This window comes from Microtus pennsylvanicus, chromosome 8 (assembly GCF_037038515.1).
Source record: "Microtus pennsylvanicus isolate mMicPen1 chromosome 8, mMicPen1.hap1, whole genome shotgun sequence".
NCBI lineage: Eukaryota > Metazoa > Chordata > Mammalia > Rodentia > Cricetidae > Microtus > Microtus pennsylvanicus.
In genome coordinates, this window is record NC_134586.1 from 12,694,667 (window position 1) to 12,713,083 (window position 18,417).

The 18,417-nt window shown below is 42.0% G+C and overlaps 1 protein-coding gene across 2 annotated transcripts in view; it reads right to left on the reverse strand.

Annotated features, from left to right (window-relative positions):
- Ptpro (protein tyrosine phosphatase receptor type O) overlaps window positions 1-18,417 on the reverse strand; it is a 209,350-nt gene that overhangs the window by 88,944 nt on the left and 101,989 nt on the right. For both annotated transcript variants that reach the window (XM_075982462.1, XM_075982463.1), the window contains exons 2-3: window positions 8,305-8,578; window positions 357-515 (exon numbers count right to left, since the gene is read on the reverse strand). In XM_075982462.1, coding sequence (XP_075838577.1) covers window positions 357-515; window positions 8,305-8,578 — 433 coding nt within the window. The remainder of the gene's footprint in view (window positions 1-356; window positions 516-8,304; window positions 8,579-18,417) is intronic.

Here is an 18,417-nt window from a genome sequence, read left to right on the forward strand (position 1 = left end):
GTGCTGTGGGTGTGGTTGTCTCTAAACCGTCTTGACTTTGTGTCCTGGAGCAGCCATACTGCATTTGGCAAGAATAACACAATTTAAGCCAAAGTGAGAATTTCTCATTTTGTATTTGTGACTTCCAATTCTCAGCAAAAGACTTTGTATTTATGACTTCCAATTCTCAGCAAATGAGCTGGATATGCTAAGACCCCTCACAACAAGGTTTTTCTTGAATCAATAACTTTTTCTTCATGGCTCATTTGTCAGTCAAGTAGTGAATTACACAGACTCCTTAGAGTAAGCAAGATCTCTAGAAAAAGTCTGCAGGAAGTTAATAGCCATCGTTTCTCCAGCCTCCTCTTGCCTCTTACCTTTGTAGAGCATCGTCCTGAAGTCCCTCCCTTCCCAGTAGCTGATGTTTACTCTGCTGAACACGTTGTATTTTTCTGGATAGTGAATTTCAAACAGGACTCGTGTTTCAGGAGAAGGTTTGTAGTCGTATATGGAGACACTGGTTACAGGCAAAGGTTCTACAGCGGGAAAGAGAGGTGACAGAGAGAGGGGTGGAGCTGTCATCAGTCCGCGAGTGCACTGTTGCTCTAATGCAATCTCACTCACACCTTTGCAATTGCCCTTCCTCCACGAAGACCTCCTCTGAGCCTTAGCAGTAATTAACAATGCACGCTTTGGATGATCTTTTCTGCTTTTCAAACAGCCAGCTCTCAAACTCCTCGGCTTTCAGTTTCTCACTTGTAACAGCTTTGAAGGTTAGGGAAGTACAAATATCAATGTCTCAGTTCACTAGACAAACATAATGCAAACCTGGAGTTTATAATGCTTGTCATATGCAATTTAATAGGTTTTGTGGCAGCATCTGTCTGTATTAGCAAATTCGTTGTTCATTGTCCTTGTGCCAACAAAATTAGATATCAGTAATAGACAGGTAACAAAAAGTAATTTGGGCTGTAGGCAATGATAAATATTTATGGGGTCATTTATTTCTTTGTGTGAATTTTGTGATTTTTCTGTTATGAATCAGAGTGCAAACCACTCAGTGTTATGCATATGATCATTTATATCATGTATATTAAGCCTCTCTCTCTACAGAAGCTCAAGGATATTCTTAATTTGCTTGGTTTTGATTTATCATGAAACATTAGACGTACACGCTCTAAAAAGCCCATGATTGTTTTTCATATGTCCTATGCACCCCATTCTTACATAAACAGTTTCTCTACCCTTCCAAAAAAGTGAAATAGATATGTTTTATTTGAATAATTTTGCAATAAAATATTATGAGGGCTAAAGAGGTGTCTGAGTGCATACTGGACCTGATTTCGATTCCAAGTACCCAGGGAAGTAGACAGAGTCCCACCCCTAACAAGAAGCTACTTGCAAATGATACTTGCTGGCAAAAGGGAACTCAGTTTTCTCCAATGATGTATAACTGGGTATATCATTCATACTTAGGCAGGCCCCATACAAAGAAATAATTGGCCAACTGAAAACAGAATCTGTGTTTTTGTTTTTATCATAGATTTTGATATTTTTGTTCCATTGTTTTATTTTTATTTGTTTTGATATTTTTTTAGAAAGAAAGATAAAAAAACATAAGTATGAGTGGGTAGTGAGATGGGAAGGATATGGACAAAAAGGGAAAAACTATGATCAAAATATAATGTCTGAAAAATATTTTAAATGAACACATCAGCAAAGCAAACTTTTGATTTAGTCTAAATAATTGTGTTTTTATTTCAAAAGATTTCAATTCCATTATATATATTCTATGTGCTTCATTTGTGCCATGTTTTGTTTGGTTGTTGTTGGTTTTATTCTGATCTTTATGTCTGTGAGCATTGCGAATACACTGTATAAATAGCTATTTTAAATAGACTCTGACCTATTGTTTGTTTTGACAACTGTCACTGTGAGTGTAGCTTTCTCAATGGGACTTGAAGCATAGGCTCTAAGCTAATTGCTCATTTTTCCCCTTTTAATACAGTTCAGTCATTGTCCTTTTGCAACAGCCATGGCCCATCGCTGGTTCTGGGATCCTTCATATGGAGGATGCTATGGTGCTTGTTGCAGACTTTTACCAAGTCCTATGGTCAGGCTTTGTCTTGGCGCTGAGATTGTCTAGGTGCCCTTTTCTAAGTGGAAAGTCCATCTGTGCCTGGTGTAGCATGGCACATGTTGATTCTTTTGCTAATTGGAGTCCCAACCCAGGATTACCCTTTGTATACCTGGAGTTCAGCAAGGCCCCTTCATACTACACTAGAGTTTTAGTTTCTTTTATGACTTGGAGACAAGTGTGCCCTTGAACTTGGGCCTATGCCTCTCACTTCCTTTTGCTTTTATGGAAAGAGAAAATATAGATGACTGAGCAAGAATTTTCTATCCTCTTTTAACTAGCAATCCCTGTATTAATTGATCTTTGTTTTGCTTTTAATAAATAATAAAAATATGACACACAATAAGGCCTTCTTTTTGTCTAATTAGATGTTTTATATAATCTTTTTTTGAATTCTTTGTTTAATTTTTTATTTTTTGAAAAGAAAACAAACTGTCTGTCTTCATTTTACATACTAATTCCAGTTCCCACTCCCTCCCCTCCTCTCATTCCTTCTACCTACTCCCACCCCACCTTCCTCCACTCCTCAGAAAGGATAAGACATATTGCTTTGGGGAAGGTTCAAGGCCCTCCCTATGATATCTAGACTGAGCCAGGTATCCATCCAAAGTGAATAGTTCCCAAATATCCAGTACAAGCAGTAGGGATAAATCCTGATGCCACTGCCAGTGGACCCACAGTCTGCCTCAGCCATACAACTGTCACCCACATTCAGAGGGGCTAAGAGAAAGTGGGAAGTAGCCTTCAAGGCATGGGCACGGAAGACCACTTCCTAAATATAACACCAGTAGCACAGATACTGAGAGCAACAATAAATACATCTGACCTCCTGAAACTGAGAAGTTTCTGTAAAGCAGAGAATACAGTCAATAAAGCAAAAAGGCAGCCTACTGGATAGGAAAAGATCTTCACCAACCCCACATCAGACAGAGCACTGATCCCAAAATACATAAAGAACTCAAGAAATTAGACATCAAAATTTCAAATGATTCAATTAAAAACTGGGGTACAGATCTAAACAGAATTCTCAAAAGAAAAATCTTAAATGGCAAAAGACACCTAAGGAAATGTTCAACATCCTTAGCCATCAGGGAATACAAATCAAAACGACTCTGAGATACCATCTTACACCTGACAGAATGGTTACCACACCCACTTCCCAGTGCCATCAGACTCTGTTGCTGTGTCTAGTTGGTGAAAATCTGAAAGGTCTGCATGTGGTTACCAGACGGGACATGAACAAAGGGCCAGAAGCCCAGGTAGCCCATGCTTGATAGTAACAGCAGACACTAGAGGCACATCTGCTTGAGATGGCCTCGCTTTGCCTGATTAAAATATACGGAATGGTCCAGCTATCGGTGGGAGAGACCTAAGCATTCGTCCCTTCTAGTGCAGTTCTTTTGAGGAAGAAAGAAGCTATGATAATCTGTCCTTTCTGATGGTAGATGTGGGGGGAAAGACTGATCCTAAATCCTAGGCCCAAGCTCCTGCTTCATGTCTAGAAGATGATTAGAGAGTGGACCTGTGTGTATCTAAATGGATCCCTGAGGTATGTTGGCCACAGTCACCCAAGACAGAGGAGTGATGGCCACCATTCACACCACTATCTTCGTTCATGTCTGCACCAATTTCTCCTTAGAACATTTTAATGGCTTTCTGAGTTAGTTCTTGCCTCTTATCTTGCTTTCATTTTTGTTTCTTCTCAACACATGTAAGTCCAGAAACCACTTGATTCTCTCACGTAAATCAGTATCCCTGTCACAAACTAGCCACCCTTACCTTAGTGACATTTCCTTACTCAATCAGTTTCAATTTTCCTTTGTTCCTGATGTTTGGTAGTTCTCTATGTAATGCCACTGGTAATGCTTTTATATGTTCGTCACATGTTATGTCTTAAATATTCACTTGATTTTTATATTATTAGTCAGAGTGAGAAAGGCACATAATTTTATAAATTGCAAGAATATGTGTATTTTAAACAGTACCTAGTAGGCACTATTATTCTATGGGGTAACAATAGATTAGTCTGGCCAACAACAGCCTCCTGAGCTAAATCTGAATTGCAAGTTGCTTTTGTATGTCTCAGGAGACAGAAGTGGGGTTTTCATTTTTAAGAGGTTAATGGGAATCAGAGAAATAATATCTCGTGACACACGAAAATGTTTTGAAGTTTGGATTTTGGTTTCTATAAAGTAATAGAAGAGCAACACTCTGCTACCTCATGTACATACTACTTGTGACGATAGCAAAGTTGAAGAGCTACAATACAGAGTGTGTGGCCTGTAGTGTTTCATGTCTATGTTATTCGGGGCTTTGTAGAAAAGGGGTTGTCCACCAGAATAGGTGACAGATCTGAAACGGACTTAGAGGGAATTCACTTCTGCTCCACGGATAACTTCCAGAAGACTTTGACAGTATGCTCAGTCTCTGAAACACGACTCTACATAGTGGCTTGGTAATTTGTCCATTGTCTAGGCAAGACTTGCTATCTTTCAGCCTGGGGTTTCTGCTGTGCGAGAGTTTTCCCCGGGGAAATCACTGCCCGTCGTTCCTTTGATCTGTCTTCATTTTTTATCATGTAAAGTCTCAACTCACTTGCAGGCCACTTAAAATCTCTCCGTATATTTCTGGCCATCTTTTCTGAATTATTTTGGAGAACTGGTCAGCAAGAGCTGCTGAACAATCTTGCCAGGCCTGGTTAAAGGTATTTTTATGTATCACTATTTTTTTTCTGGTACCCCGGCCATGACAGAGAATATGCTCAATAAATAGAATTAAATAAATTGATTATTTATATTCATAATAGGGTTTAGATGACTAATAAACCCATGGGTTGCTTCCATGTGTCTTCTGCAACCTCGACAGTCACCATTTCTAAGTCTTTCCTGACACAGAAACCAATTGCATGGTCTAGCAGTTTCCCAGTTCTCAAGTAATTGTTCCCAGGTATTATGTTTTTCTGCCGAGAAACAGCTTCTTTCTCCTGAAATGCTCACACTGTAATAACCATCATCATCAGTTAAATATGAACTGGGTCAGAGCCTATGGCTGCAGGGCTCTTTTGAACTGGTCACATTAGTCCATTATGCCCAATTTATTCTTTGCCTCTCCACTCCATGCCCCCGACTTTCTCTAGACTCAGAGCAACTGTATCAAAAAGTCCAGGTGCTGTCCAGAGCCTGCTGCTCTGTCATTGCTTGTTTCGTAGAGACAGGCTCCAGCACACGGCTGATGGCTGCAACAAATGCCCTTTTCATCTTCAAGAGCAGTGGAATCTGAGGTAGGACACTTAAGCCTTTAAAACAGGACACAGTGATGCCAGGGAGATGGCACTGTCGGCTGTGTTTGATCCCTGGAACTCATAATAAGAGCCCAGAGTGGACACTGAGAAGATGGCTCAGTAAGTAAAGGTGCTTGCTGCCAAGCCTGAGGATTCGGATTTAATCCCCACAATTCACATAAAGGTGGAAAAAGAAAATATATTCTTGCATTCCTCTGATCTCCAGATGTGTGGCCTCACATGTGTATCTCCATATAGACACACACACATACACACACACATACTACATAAATGAATGTAAAAATAAAACACAAAGTCAGAAGTGATAGTACAAACTCGCAATCCCAATGCTGGTGAGGTAGAAAAGGTTGATCCCTAGAGTTTACTGTCTACCTAGTCTAGTTGAACAGGCAAGCTGCAAGCCAACAATGACCCTGTCTCAAAGTAAAGATGAGTAGTGTTCCTGAGGACAACACTGAAGATAGCTTCTGGTCTTCACAGATACACATGCAACCACATGTGGGGGTTGATTGGACCTCATTTGTGTGGCAGGATATTTACATTGTGTGAAGATGTGTTGACGTGATTGGTTTAATAAAGAGCTAAATGGCCAATAGTTAGGCAGGAGAGAATAGGTGGGACTTCCAGGGAGAGAGAGGAACTCTGGGAAGAAGAGAGGTGGGGAGACACTAGCAAGAGGCAGAACAAGTCATAGGTACAGAATAAGAGAGAGGTTAAACTCACGTAGATTAATAAAATTGGGTTAATTTAATTTATAAAAGCTAGTTGGGAACAAGCCTAAGCTAAATGCCAAGCTTTGATAATTATAAGTAATAAGTCTCTGTGTCATTATTTGGGGCTGGTGACAGAAAAGAAAGTCTAACTACACACTTGGATGTCTATCTTTCCTCCCTTCTTTCTGCTGTTTTTTTTTCTTTTTAAGAGATAGGGTCTCATGTAGCCTAGGTTAGCCTTGAATTTGATATATAGCAGAGGTTGATGCCAAAATCCTTATCCTCCTGCCCCACTGTCTCAAGTGTTGGGATACAGGAATTACGGGTGTGACTAACCACAGAGCCTTAAATTCCTTTAATAACTGTTAGCTGAAGGGCTACAGCTTCCAACTTTCCTTCTCTGGTGTGGCTGTGTACTTGCTGATGAATATAACAGAACAGGGTTTGTGTTTCTGTGTCCCCGTTTGCACAATACTTTAGTAGCTGCTCCCCGACTCTCTCTTACATGCTGAACTACTCTGAGCTAAGATAAAGGAACAACTACTAAGTCTCAGGCCAGGCGTGAAGCGATGAAGCTGTGCGAAGCAGGATGTTGACTTCAAAGAGTTGGGTTGTAGTTATGACGCATCCACCACTCTGGCCTGAGTCTCAGCCAGATTCATCTTTTCCTGGAACTTAAGACGGGATTTTACAGGTGAGATTTTATTTTAATTGAATTAATTTCCAGCTCTTTCCTTTGGCTCCATTAGTCTAGCAGGTCTTGGGTCTCTGCCATTGTTAATTTTCAGAATTTAATAATGACCCTGGGATTCTGCCAATGAGACTTTAATTAATTTTTGACACTCAGGTTGAAAATACTTCTCCTCGCTTGTTTTTGAGTCCATTCTTCTGATTGCTACTCTTTTCTTTGTATCCCGACAGACACTGTCAGACTGTCCTTTCCCTTAATCATGTCCACAGCGGTCACGTATAACTGGCAGATTAATGATAGGAGCCATGAAAGCCCTCCCTGAAGCACATGAGCAAAGGGGACTTTGATGATGTGTTCCATTGTCTCACAGAGACAGCTCTTCGGTGTATTCTGTAGTGGTACATATGTAACATATGTAACCTTATGGTGCAATGCTAAAGTCAGAGAACATGGTAACATATGTAACCTTATAATGTGATGCTAAAGTCAGAGAACATGGTAACATATGTAACCTTATAATGTGATGCTAAAGTCAGAGAACATGGTAACATATGTAACCTTATGGTGCAATGCTAAAGTCAGAGAACATGGTAACATATGTAACCTTATGGCGCAATGCTAAAGTCAGAGAACATGGTAACATATGTAACCTTATAATGTGATGCTAAAGTCAGAGAACATGGTAACATATGTAACCTTATAATGTGATGCTAAAGTCAGAGAACATGGTAACATATGTAACCTTATAATGTGATCCTAAAGTCAGAGAACATGGTTAAAGTCACCTGCAGTTAAAGCCATTGCTCAAAACTTTCCAGTGGCAGAACCAACTCTCTATTGCACTTTATCTTTCTGCATTTTGCTCGGGCAGTGGAAGCCAAGGCTATATTTAAGGTGAGATGAGGAATGTTAGCTGTTGTCTGTGTGTAACTCTAATTCCAGCATTTGGAAGGCTGAATCTGAAGAACTGGGAGGTTGAAGCCAGCCCAAGTTATATAACAAGACTGTTTAATAACAAAGAACAAGCAAACAGCCATGTTTTTATGCCCTCAGCTGAGAATGTCCAGTTAAGGTCAAGTCAGCTGGTTATGAAGACAAACTCACTGTCTCAAGAATCAGTTGCTTCATATAGGAAGATGTGTTCTGGGACTAAACACAACAATCTAAGATCATGCATTTAAGGTATGTGGGAGAAATTTGCGTGGTCCAGTCATTAACCTGAAATTATCATTCAGTCTCAAAGTATATTGTCAATGAAGTTTGCATTTTTTGATATAAAACAGATTTTTTAAAAGTGCTAATAAATATAATCAAGCTTGGGTAAGGAGCTATTTTCTTAATTTCAGCAAGAGTGTTGAGTTATGTCATTAGACTCCAAGCTGAACTGTCCTGCCATTCTGGTAGACTCTGTTTCTGCCATAGGAGACACACTCACGAGGACACACTTGGAGGAGCACAGAGAATGACGCCACAGGGTGCTTACTTGTCAACACAGTGATTGATCTGGAGGGTTTGGTGACCACATTCCCATTGACCACCACCAGAGTGATGATGTAATAAAGACCATGATAAGTGGCCTTGAAGACCACAGGAGGAGGCAGTGTGCTGTTGAATGGCTCAAATTCGAAGAAATAGTTTTTGGACTCGCCAGCGACCCTCACAACATACACAGATGCTGGGCTGACGACATCGGAAGCTTCTAAAGACACAACGATGTTGTTGTCATCTTGAACAGTCACGTGGAACGTTGCAACAATCTGTTCAAGAGAAAGACAAGAGATAGAAGTCAGAGTCAGGTGATGGACCATAAAATTATACCAAGGTGATTTTCCTAAAGCAAAAACACTCATGGTGAATATAGTTACCTGTGGTAGCTCTGTATATTTCAGCCACACAACAAAAGTCAGTTTTCCCATCTCATGAAAAATGATCTGAGTTTTGCTAAGAACATTTGATATTCCATTGAAAATTCATCTTGAGCTCATTACAGGTGTGGAGTATTTCGTGGGAAAAGCATACAATACACATCAAATGGGCGAACACATGACAAATGAAGTCACTGTCAAAGTTAATTTCCAGCGAAGCTCTGTGTTCTGAGAAGTGGGAGAAGTGTTTGAGCAAACACTATTTTAGAGGAAGTCTTTTCAAGGTAATTATTTCCTCTCTTTTTCTCACCTGTCAGTTCTGAAAGTGGGGAAGATGTAGGGACAGAATCCTGGGAAGGTAATTCTCTTTGTTACAAATTAGCCAGCCCTTAAGCAAAGAAGACATGGAATCTCTAGCCTTTTGGATCCTTGGTCCTTGTGCACAGCGAGCACAACCCTTGGGCAGTGACGCTCGTGGTCATCTGAAGGACAGGACAGTGCACAGCTGACCTTCCCCTTGGAGTGAGGCCAACAGAAGCGTTCAGTCTTCTGTGCCGAGTCTACTCCCTGCTGTTAAGTGCTGCTGTCCCTAACCAGACAACTGTTCGAACAGCTGCATTCCCTCAGCCTATCTTTTCCTTGCTGAGGAGAAACTGAAACATCTCCCTTAGTGGCCTGAAACAACGGGGAGGTGTGCTGTAGACGGGGAAGGCTCAGCTATGAGGAAAGAAAACGAGGATTCAAACACAGAGCAGCCTCAGAACGAGATCACGTTTGGTGATCTCCATGACTCTGTTCATGAAATGCCGAGTGAATTGGACACTCGGGTGATAGCAAGACCTTTAAATTAGCTGGCAATTATTGAGAAAAACATTTAGATTTTAGCTTATTGAAATCATTGACAAAATGTGCTACCCTATCCATAATAGTTTTTATTTAAGTGTATTTCATGGCTTATTTGGAATCTAAGAATATTTGTATCTTGGTCACCTAAAAGAGTCTTATTAGTTATCACTATTTTCCACAGATCATACATACATGGATTTACAGTGGGTATTTGGCTCAACAGCTGTAAGTTACATTTGGGCAAAAGAAAAATAAAATTCACTCATTTAATTTTTTATATTTCACTTCTTCCTTACACAAATAAAGTTTTTAGCACATAATAGCAATGACAAAAATCCAGAACTGAGCCAAGCACTGAATAGTTGTCAAATCTGGCTTCTGCGTCTCATTGATTATAGAATTTGGTTCACGTACTCAGAAAACACTAAGTTTACAAACCTCAAAGTCATAATTATAAAGAATTTTTTGCACCACATCTCAGCCAGCCGGTAGCCAGGGTGGCTGCAGCGATAAGGACAGGAAGCCAGAGGCACAGTCTGTGTTTGAATAGATGTCTAATGTGTCACCCTGCTTTACAGACAGTGGCATCTTCCAGAAAAGGGAGTAATCTTCCAAATGCTAATGGCAGCTTTGGCGATGATTGTATCAGCTATGAAAATAAGTCTTGGCCCGTGCACTGCGCGGTTGCCAAAAATAAGTCAGAGTGGCTAATGAGATTCACTCGCTGGGACTAATGGGGACAGGCAGTGGGCCAAGGGAAAGCTCGGCACTGAGCCTGAAAGGAACTTGGCCTCGGCTGGTGCCTTCTTCCTGGTCCGTTCTACCTCGGATTGTCCTGGGATCTATCTACACTCAGGAGGAGGGTCGGACTGTGTGCTCCAGGCATGAGTTCTATGCTAAGAGGAAGAAGGAATAGAAGGATCGATCCCTGGCTTAAGTCCTGACCGTAAAAATACCTTTAGGAAAAAATTTATGAAGCTGGGCCCACCAGTGTTGCTTTACTTCTACTCTAAGATTTTCACCTAAATTTCCTTTATATAACACTTTGAAGAAGAATTTTTTTTTTGTTTGACAGTGTCATGCATTCATATGATGAACTTAGTAGTTCTCAGCCCCATCCCCTCCTTGGGACCCTCTCTCTCATTGGCACACTTCTCTGATGGAGGTGGGTCTTGTATCTTATCTGTTGCTTTCATTGGTTAACTAATAAAGAAAACTGCTTGGCCTAATAGGACTGAAAATTAGGTAGGCGGACTAGACAGAACAGAATGCTGGGAGAAAGAAGCCGAGTCAGGAAGTCGCCATGATTCTCCCACCCGACACAGCCACAGGTTAAGATCTTTCCTGGTAAGCCACCTCGTGGGCTATACAGATTATTAGAAATGGGTTAGAACAATATGTAAGAGCTAGCCAATAAGAGGCTGGAACTAATGGGCCAGGCAGTCTTCAAAACAATACAGTTTCCATGTAACTATTTCAGGTATAAAGCTGGCCGTGCGGGCGGCCGGGTGCCAGGAACAGAGCCCGCTGCTCCCACTACACTTCTCGGTCATGCCTCCTTCTCTTCGCATGCCTTGGTTTTGTGCAGAGTCGCTGAGGTTAAGTACAACTTCTTGCCAGAGCAGCAGTTGGAGGCTCTTTACTGGAGCAGGGAGAACTCACCAACAGTTACATCATGGAAGAAAGTGACAGCCCTCCCCCAACAACTGTTGATTGTGAGGAATCCATCTCATGAGGTGGGATCTAATGGAGTGAAATGATGGGACCAAGTTTATCTTCTCATGTCTATTGGGATTCGTGATTCATGAACTAAAGATCAGCTCCTTGGGGCAGCAACTAGGGCCTGAGGTTTGGCTATAGAAAGAACTGGTAAATCAGGAGCTGTGATTGGCCCATAGCTATTCCTGAGAGGAGCTCCTGGAGTCAGGGTGGGAAGCACTACTGAAAAGGCTCTGGAATATAGGATGAGGAAAGAGATTGACCAGAGACCAGTCAGGTCCTGGTTAGCAGTTCACTGTCCCAAATAAAAACAATAATAATAACTACTATTTGATAAGCTTTTGTAATAAGCATTTTTATATATGATTTCTCTTTTACTCCTTAAAGCAGTTATCATAGATAAGTATTATTATCTCCAGTTAATACAGTGAGATAAAATAATTTATTTACATCCATCGCCCAGGCTTGGTGTCAGACGGTATGTGTTTATATTCCTGCTTGGCAATTTACTACCTATGAGTGATCAGAAACATCTGAGGATCTCTGAACTTCATTTTTTGTGATGTCTAGAATAAAGAAATATCACTCATGAATTGTGTGCATGTGGAGAGAGTTCTGCAGTATCCAAGCACGATGCAGAATGATAAAAAGTTCCATCACTCACTGTGCACTATTAAGAAACATGAATGACATTTTCTTATCAAGCTGTGCATGGAGGAATGAAATGGCAGTTTACTGTACTGAACAACATAGAGACTATTTCCTGACATCATGGAGATATGACACTTCCGAGGAAGAACTCAAACTTGGCATTTTTGAACAAAACGGAGAGCACTGTGTTGAGAGATGTGCCAAGATTTTACATGACATGGAGGGACATCATAGTAGCCACGTAGCCAATTCGTAAAGAACTTCAGATGCATCCTCTCATTGAGGCATCAAAACACCCAATGATGTTGTTAACTCACAGATGAAGTCGCTGAGGATCAGAGATAATATGTAGATTTCTCAAGGCAACTCTTACTGTGTGAAGGAATGGACACTATCCTAGTTAGCTTGGCAGTCAACTCGGCTCTGCATAGAGTCGTTTGAGAAGGGGGCTCAGTTGAGTGGTTTCCCAGATTGGACTGAACTATGGACGAGTGTCCTGATTGTTAATTGATGTTGGAAAGCCACCCCAGTGTGGGCAGCACCTGTCTCCAGACAGGCGGGTCTAGCTGTATAAGGAGGTTTCTTGCATGGTGTCTGCTTGGGTTCTTGCCCTGATGTCCTCCCCCATGGTGGACTGAGAACTTGAAGAGGAAGTGGAAATAACCCCTTTTTTTCCACTGAGTCACTTCTGGCTGGAGCGTTTTATTGCAACAACAGATTGAAACTAGAAGATGGGCTCGAGGAAATTCTGTGACTTTTTGTTATGCCACTGTCCCCATACTGTAGGACATGAAGAAAGAATGACTTCCCAAATGCTGCCTTCCATGTCTGTGTGCAGTTGATGGGGAACTTTCTCCGCACAGACCATTGTTGAGCCCTCAATATTAGACCTGGTAGATGATTGGAAAATGTGGTAGAAAAAAAAAATGTAAAGATTAACTGACTTGAATTCAAATTCCACTTCACAGCTATGTCTCATTTTAATTCTTTCCAGGTGTGTCCAAGCTAGGGATGGTTATGAATTCAGCTCAACACATTTGTAGACGACAATATCATATTACCATGTCAAAAGGTTGGACATCCTTTTGGCCTTCGTTGCCTCAGCTAAGTGACAGAGATACTAAAACCTGATGTGAGGATATATATATGTATATATATATATATATGTATGTATATGTATATGCATATGTATATGTATGTATATATGTATGTATGTACACACACACACACACACACACACACACACACACACACACATATATATATTTGGAGGGAGATTGGGATTATAGCTGTACTTTGCCTACCTTCCTTCCAGCTAGGAACTTAGTAGATCCTCCCTAAGGACAAGAGCTTCCCACTATTTATTTTATTTAGTGTGTGTGTGTGTGTGTGTGTGTGTGCGTGCGCGCACATGCATGCCACAGCTTTGGGGGTCACAGAATGACTGGCAGGAATCAGTTCTCTCTTTCCACCTTGTGGGTCAGAGGGATTGAACTCTGCTTGGCAGGCTTGGTGGCAGCTACCTTCACCCTAAAGCCACTAGTACATTTTGATCTATTTCCTCGTTGATTCTCTTTAGACTATGTAAAATTTTAGAAGCTGTATCTCTCCTATAGGACACAGAGTGTAAGAATAACAGGTGGACCAGTAGTCCTAACTTTCAGGCCATTTGCTCACTCCTTAGTGTTATGCTTCTGTGACGTCACGAACAGTAGAAGCCAGCATTTCTCTTTCTCTTAGTGCTGTGACAGCCTGAGCTCATCTGTTTGAGTGAGGTAACCATGGAAACAGTGTTAATACTAATGGTGCTGAGAAATCCGGAAACCTAAAATCTGGGCTTAGCTGATGATGATAGGTAAGGAGACGGGTTTTGAAGCCAGAGACCCACAAATTCCATACAATCTTAGCAGGCAAACAACTGGGCACATTCTAGACACCTGTGACTTTCTTCTGTCTTTATGTGCTATGAGAACTAGATGATGCTGGTTGCTTAATTTTGCCCCTTTGGAGTAAAATTTAAAAATGGCTTCCCCTTGTGAGGATGCTTGGGAAATGCTGCTGTTTCACTCACTGGCAGATCCCGTTAGAGACAGCCGTGCAGAGCTCTTATTTTGGAATGCCTGAGTGAAAATTTCCTCACAGCCATGAAGTATCTTTCCAACAGTGACAGCAGTTAACTAAATCCTGAAGATAGTTAACAAAGAGCCCAGCCTACTACCTGAGATCACCACATGCTCGCTTAGGTAAGGCCCTGGTGAAATTGTGTAGTTCTGACCTTTAATGACACTTTCTTTTAAGTTGCTTAGGTTGGCAGCACCATGTGAGACCTTTAAAGAAAACAGTCTCGTGTATCCATAGCCACTGGGGCCCTATATGCATGGGGGAGAGCCCAGAAGTTAGGGAAATGGAACACAGCACTTCACTGGCTTTGCTCAGGGTTTTCTTTCAGACAGTAATGGTCTCATTCTGTGGAAAAATAAGTTTCTCCCATGAGGCCTGATAGCCACACTTATCTGTGAGTATAAGGGTCTACATTTAAAATTAAGTTAGGTATTATTATGGTTTGATAAAGTGGTAATAACAGGCTATTATCGAAGATTCCTGACCTAACCAGCCATGGGTTGTTGACTGTTTCTGGTACCAGGCATATCTCTCTCCTATTGCGTGGATCTTTAGTCCACTTAGACTGCTGTTGGTTACTGCCAAGATGTAAGAGTTAGCCGGTAAGAAGCTAGAGGGATTTAAATCATACAGTTTCTGTGTGATTATTTTGGAGCTAAAGGGCCAGGAACTAACTAGCAGCCTCCCTATTGCAACTGGCACCCCACATTGGGCACCAATTTGTTGCGTGGAGGGACCACTTGTTAAACTAACTAGCAGCCTCCCTCCTACACCAAGACACCAGTGCTGCTGTTGAACCTTTAGGGATATCTTGCCGTGTAGGTCATTGTCATTCTTCATAGGAGTCGCATCAGGTTAGGATCAGCAAACATCACTGAAAAGGGACTGGAAAGACCATAAGCCAGGAGACCAAGAAACCTGCTGTGACATTTTTGTGTTCTACATATGACAGAGGTGCTACATCTATGAAATATCAACAATAGGACTGCCTGACAAAACCTGAACAATTCTAATACCAGTTGACACCCCAAAGGGTACGGGTAAATCTACCAGGGCCAGTCCTTACACGGAGAGCTGTGGACAAAGAATGCTGAGACAATGAGAATTAGTCTTTCCCAGGAATGAGCACCCTAGTTGGTTATATAATACCAACTAGTCAGCTCTGAAACCATGTACTTATAAACAATTCCAAATGACTCAGTATGCTTTACTTATATATTTACCTACACATGTGTATTGCATGTGTGTGTGTGCATACGCACACACATGTATATCAGAAATGATTAAAGAAAAAAGAGGCCATGGATTTGAGAAGAGCTGGAGGAGAGAGGGGGGAATGTTGTAATTTTGTTTTAGTTAACATAAAAGTTTTCAAAGGTTAAGAATTAATGCTAAGGCAAAAGAAATACCTCCGGGTTGTGAAGTAGGAACTGGCCAGCTCCCATTCTAAAACAAAAGCAAAAGTTTTTCTACATTGCCCGATGATTCCAGAATGCCTATTGGGAAAACAACTGCTTGGTAATGAAGGGAACCGGTAAAGAGTGTCTGAAGACAAGGATCAGGGCAAACAAACAAAACTGTGAACAGCTAAACTGGTATTCTACTTACAAACATGAATGGCTTTATTCCAAATAGTACAGGAAGAAATGAGACAAAGAGATAAGGAGACCAGTGAGAAAGGAGCCAGGAAGATGGTGAGATCCTGGGAAGTGGAAGGGGCAGGCAGCCAATGGAAACACAGATGGAGAGGGAGCCAAGGGTATTGTAAAGCTGGGAATGGCTAATGTTGTGTTTGAAGATAGCATTTTAATCAGCAAATGTTTTCCCTCTCCTGGGCTCCCAGTCTTCAGGAAGGTCTGTGGCACTCACGGCGCCTCGGTGTGCCTGGAAAGCTTCTGGCACTCCCTAAGAAGGCTGTTTTACCTCAGCACTGTAGGGTGTAGAAATGGTCTCTGAAAGTTGGCACCTAATGGGAAAGGAATTGGTGAGAATGAGCATATCTACTAACTTAGCAAAATATTTCGTGGGGGATTTGAAATTTTATCTGAGGGGAGTGGATTGAAAGCCCACTCTTTCAGGTGTGTGTGAGAAGGAAGACATTCCTGACTCCAGCATGGAGTCATGAGTGAGGAGAAGCAGAGGAGAAGCAGAGATGAGGGGGGGTGGAAATTATGAAACGGCTTAGGAGAGAAATCACAGAAGCACAAGTCTAAGCAGCCTTAAGAGACTCAGAATGCATAGCCCTCTAAACCTAGAGACTTGGATGGGTGTGTGTTGGTTGCACATACACACTGGCATACATGCACACACACACCAATATGAATAATTCAAAAATAAATAGTAAAAAGAATAAATTATGAAGAGTAACAGAGATTTTTTTGTATTTTTCTTTTTTTAATTTATTTATTTATTAAAGATTTCTGTCTCTTCCCCGCCACCGCCTCCCATTTCCCTCCCCCTCCCCCAACCAAGTCCCCGTCCCTCATCCGCCCGAAGAGCAATCAGGGTTCCCTGCCCTGTGGAAAGTCCAAGGACCACCCACCTCCATCCAGTTCTAGTAAGATGAGCATCCAAACTGCCTAGGCTCCTACAAAGCCAGTACATGCAGTAGGATCAGAAACCCATTGCCATTGTTCTTGAGTTCTCAGTAGTCCTCATGGTCTGCTATGTTCAGCTAGTCTGGTTTTATCCCAGGCTTTTGCAGGCCCAGGCCAGCTGGCGTTGGTGAGTTCCCAATAGAACATCCCCATTGTCTCAGTGTGGGTGCACCCCTTGCGGTCCTGAGTTCCTTGCTCGTGCTCTCTCTCTTTCTGCTCCTGATTTGGACCTTGAGATTTCTGTCCGGTGCTCCAATGTGGGTCTTTGTCTCTGTCTCCTTTCATCGCCTGATGAAGGTTAATATTCAGGAGGATGCCTATATGTTTTTCTTTGGGTTCTCCTTATTTAGCTTCTCTAGGATCACTAACTATATTTTTTTGTATTTTTCGAGACAGGGTTTCTCTGTAGCTTTTGGTTGCTGTCCTGGAACTAGCTCTTGTAGACCAGGCTGGCCTCGAACTCCCAGAGATCCACCTGCCTCTGCCTCCCGAGTGCTGAGATTAAAGGCGCGTGCCACCACCGCCCGGCGAGTAACAGAGATTTAAATTAGCAGTCTCTGTCTCTGTCTCCTTTCATCGCTTGCTGAAGATTAATATTCAGGAGGATGCCTATATGTTTTTCTTTGGGTTCTCCGAATTTAGCTTCTCTAGGATCACTAATTATAAGTTCAATGTCCTTGGTTTATGGCTAGAAACCAAATATGAGTGAGTACATCCCATGTTCCTCCTTTTGGGTCTGGCTTACCTCACTCAGGATAGTGTTTTCTATTTCCATCGATGAAAGGAGACAGAGACAGAGACCCAAATTGGAGCACAGGACTGAAATCTCAAGGTCCAAATCAGGAGCAGAAGGAGAGAGAGCACGAGCATGGAACTCAGGACTGCGAGGGGTGCACCCACACACTGAGACAATGGGGATGTTCTATTGGGAACTCACCAAGGCCAGCTGGCCTGGGTCTGGAAGATCCTGGGATAAAACCGGACTCTCTGAACATAGCGGACAATGAGGAATACTGAGAACTCAAGAACAATGGCAATGGGTTTCTGATCCTACTGCACGCACTGGCTTTGTGGGAGCCTAGGCAGTTTGGATGCTCAACTTACTAGACCTGGATGGAGGTAGGGGTTCCTTGGACTTCCCACAGGACAGGGAACCCTGATTGCTTCTCGGGCTGGGGGGGGGGACTTAATTGGGGGAGGGGGAGGGAAATGGGAGGCGGTGGCGGGGAAGAGACAGAAATCTTTAATAAATAAATAAATTTTAAAAAAAATTAGCAGTCTCTTTATAGAAAAGTATTATAAAAACAAAAGGATCATGAAGGAAACAATACCATTTGAAAAAAGACCCATGTCATGGTTTGAATGTTGGGAGTCTGTGTTCTGAGACTCATCTTGATGGCCCCTGTGGCAGCCTTGGGGCATGGTGGTTTAAGATGTGTTGGCTTTGTAAGAGGGCTTAGCTCTTCCTCACAGGTAGGTGCTTGCTGTCTTGTGACTGGAGTGCTTTGAGGAACAGACCACTTTAGACTAATTCTTCTCATCCTTCCTAATGCTGTGACCCTTTAATATGACTCCTTATGTTGTGGCAACCTCCAATCATAAAATTATTTTCATTGGACCACGAGGGGTGCACCCACCCACTGAGACAGTGGAGCTGATCTATTGGGAGCTCACCAAGGCCAGCTGGACTGTGACTGAAAAAGCATGGGATAAAACTGGACTCTCTGAACATGGCGAACAATGAGAGCTGATGAGACGCCAAGGACAATGGCAAGGGGTTTTGATCCTACGTAATGT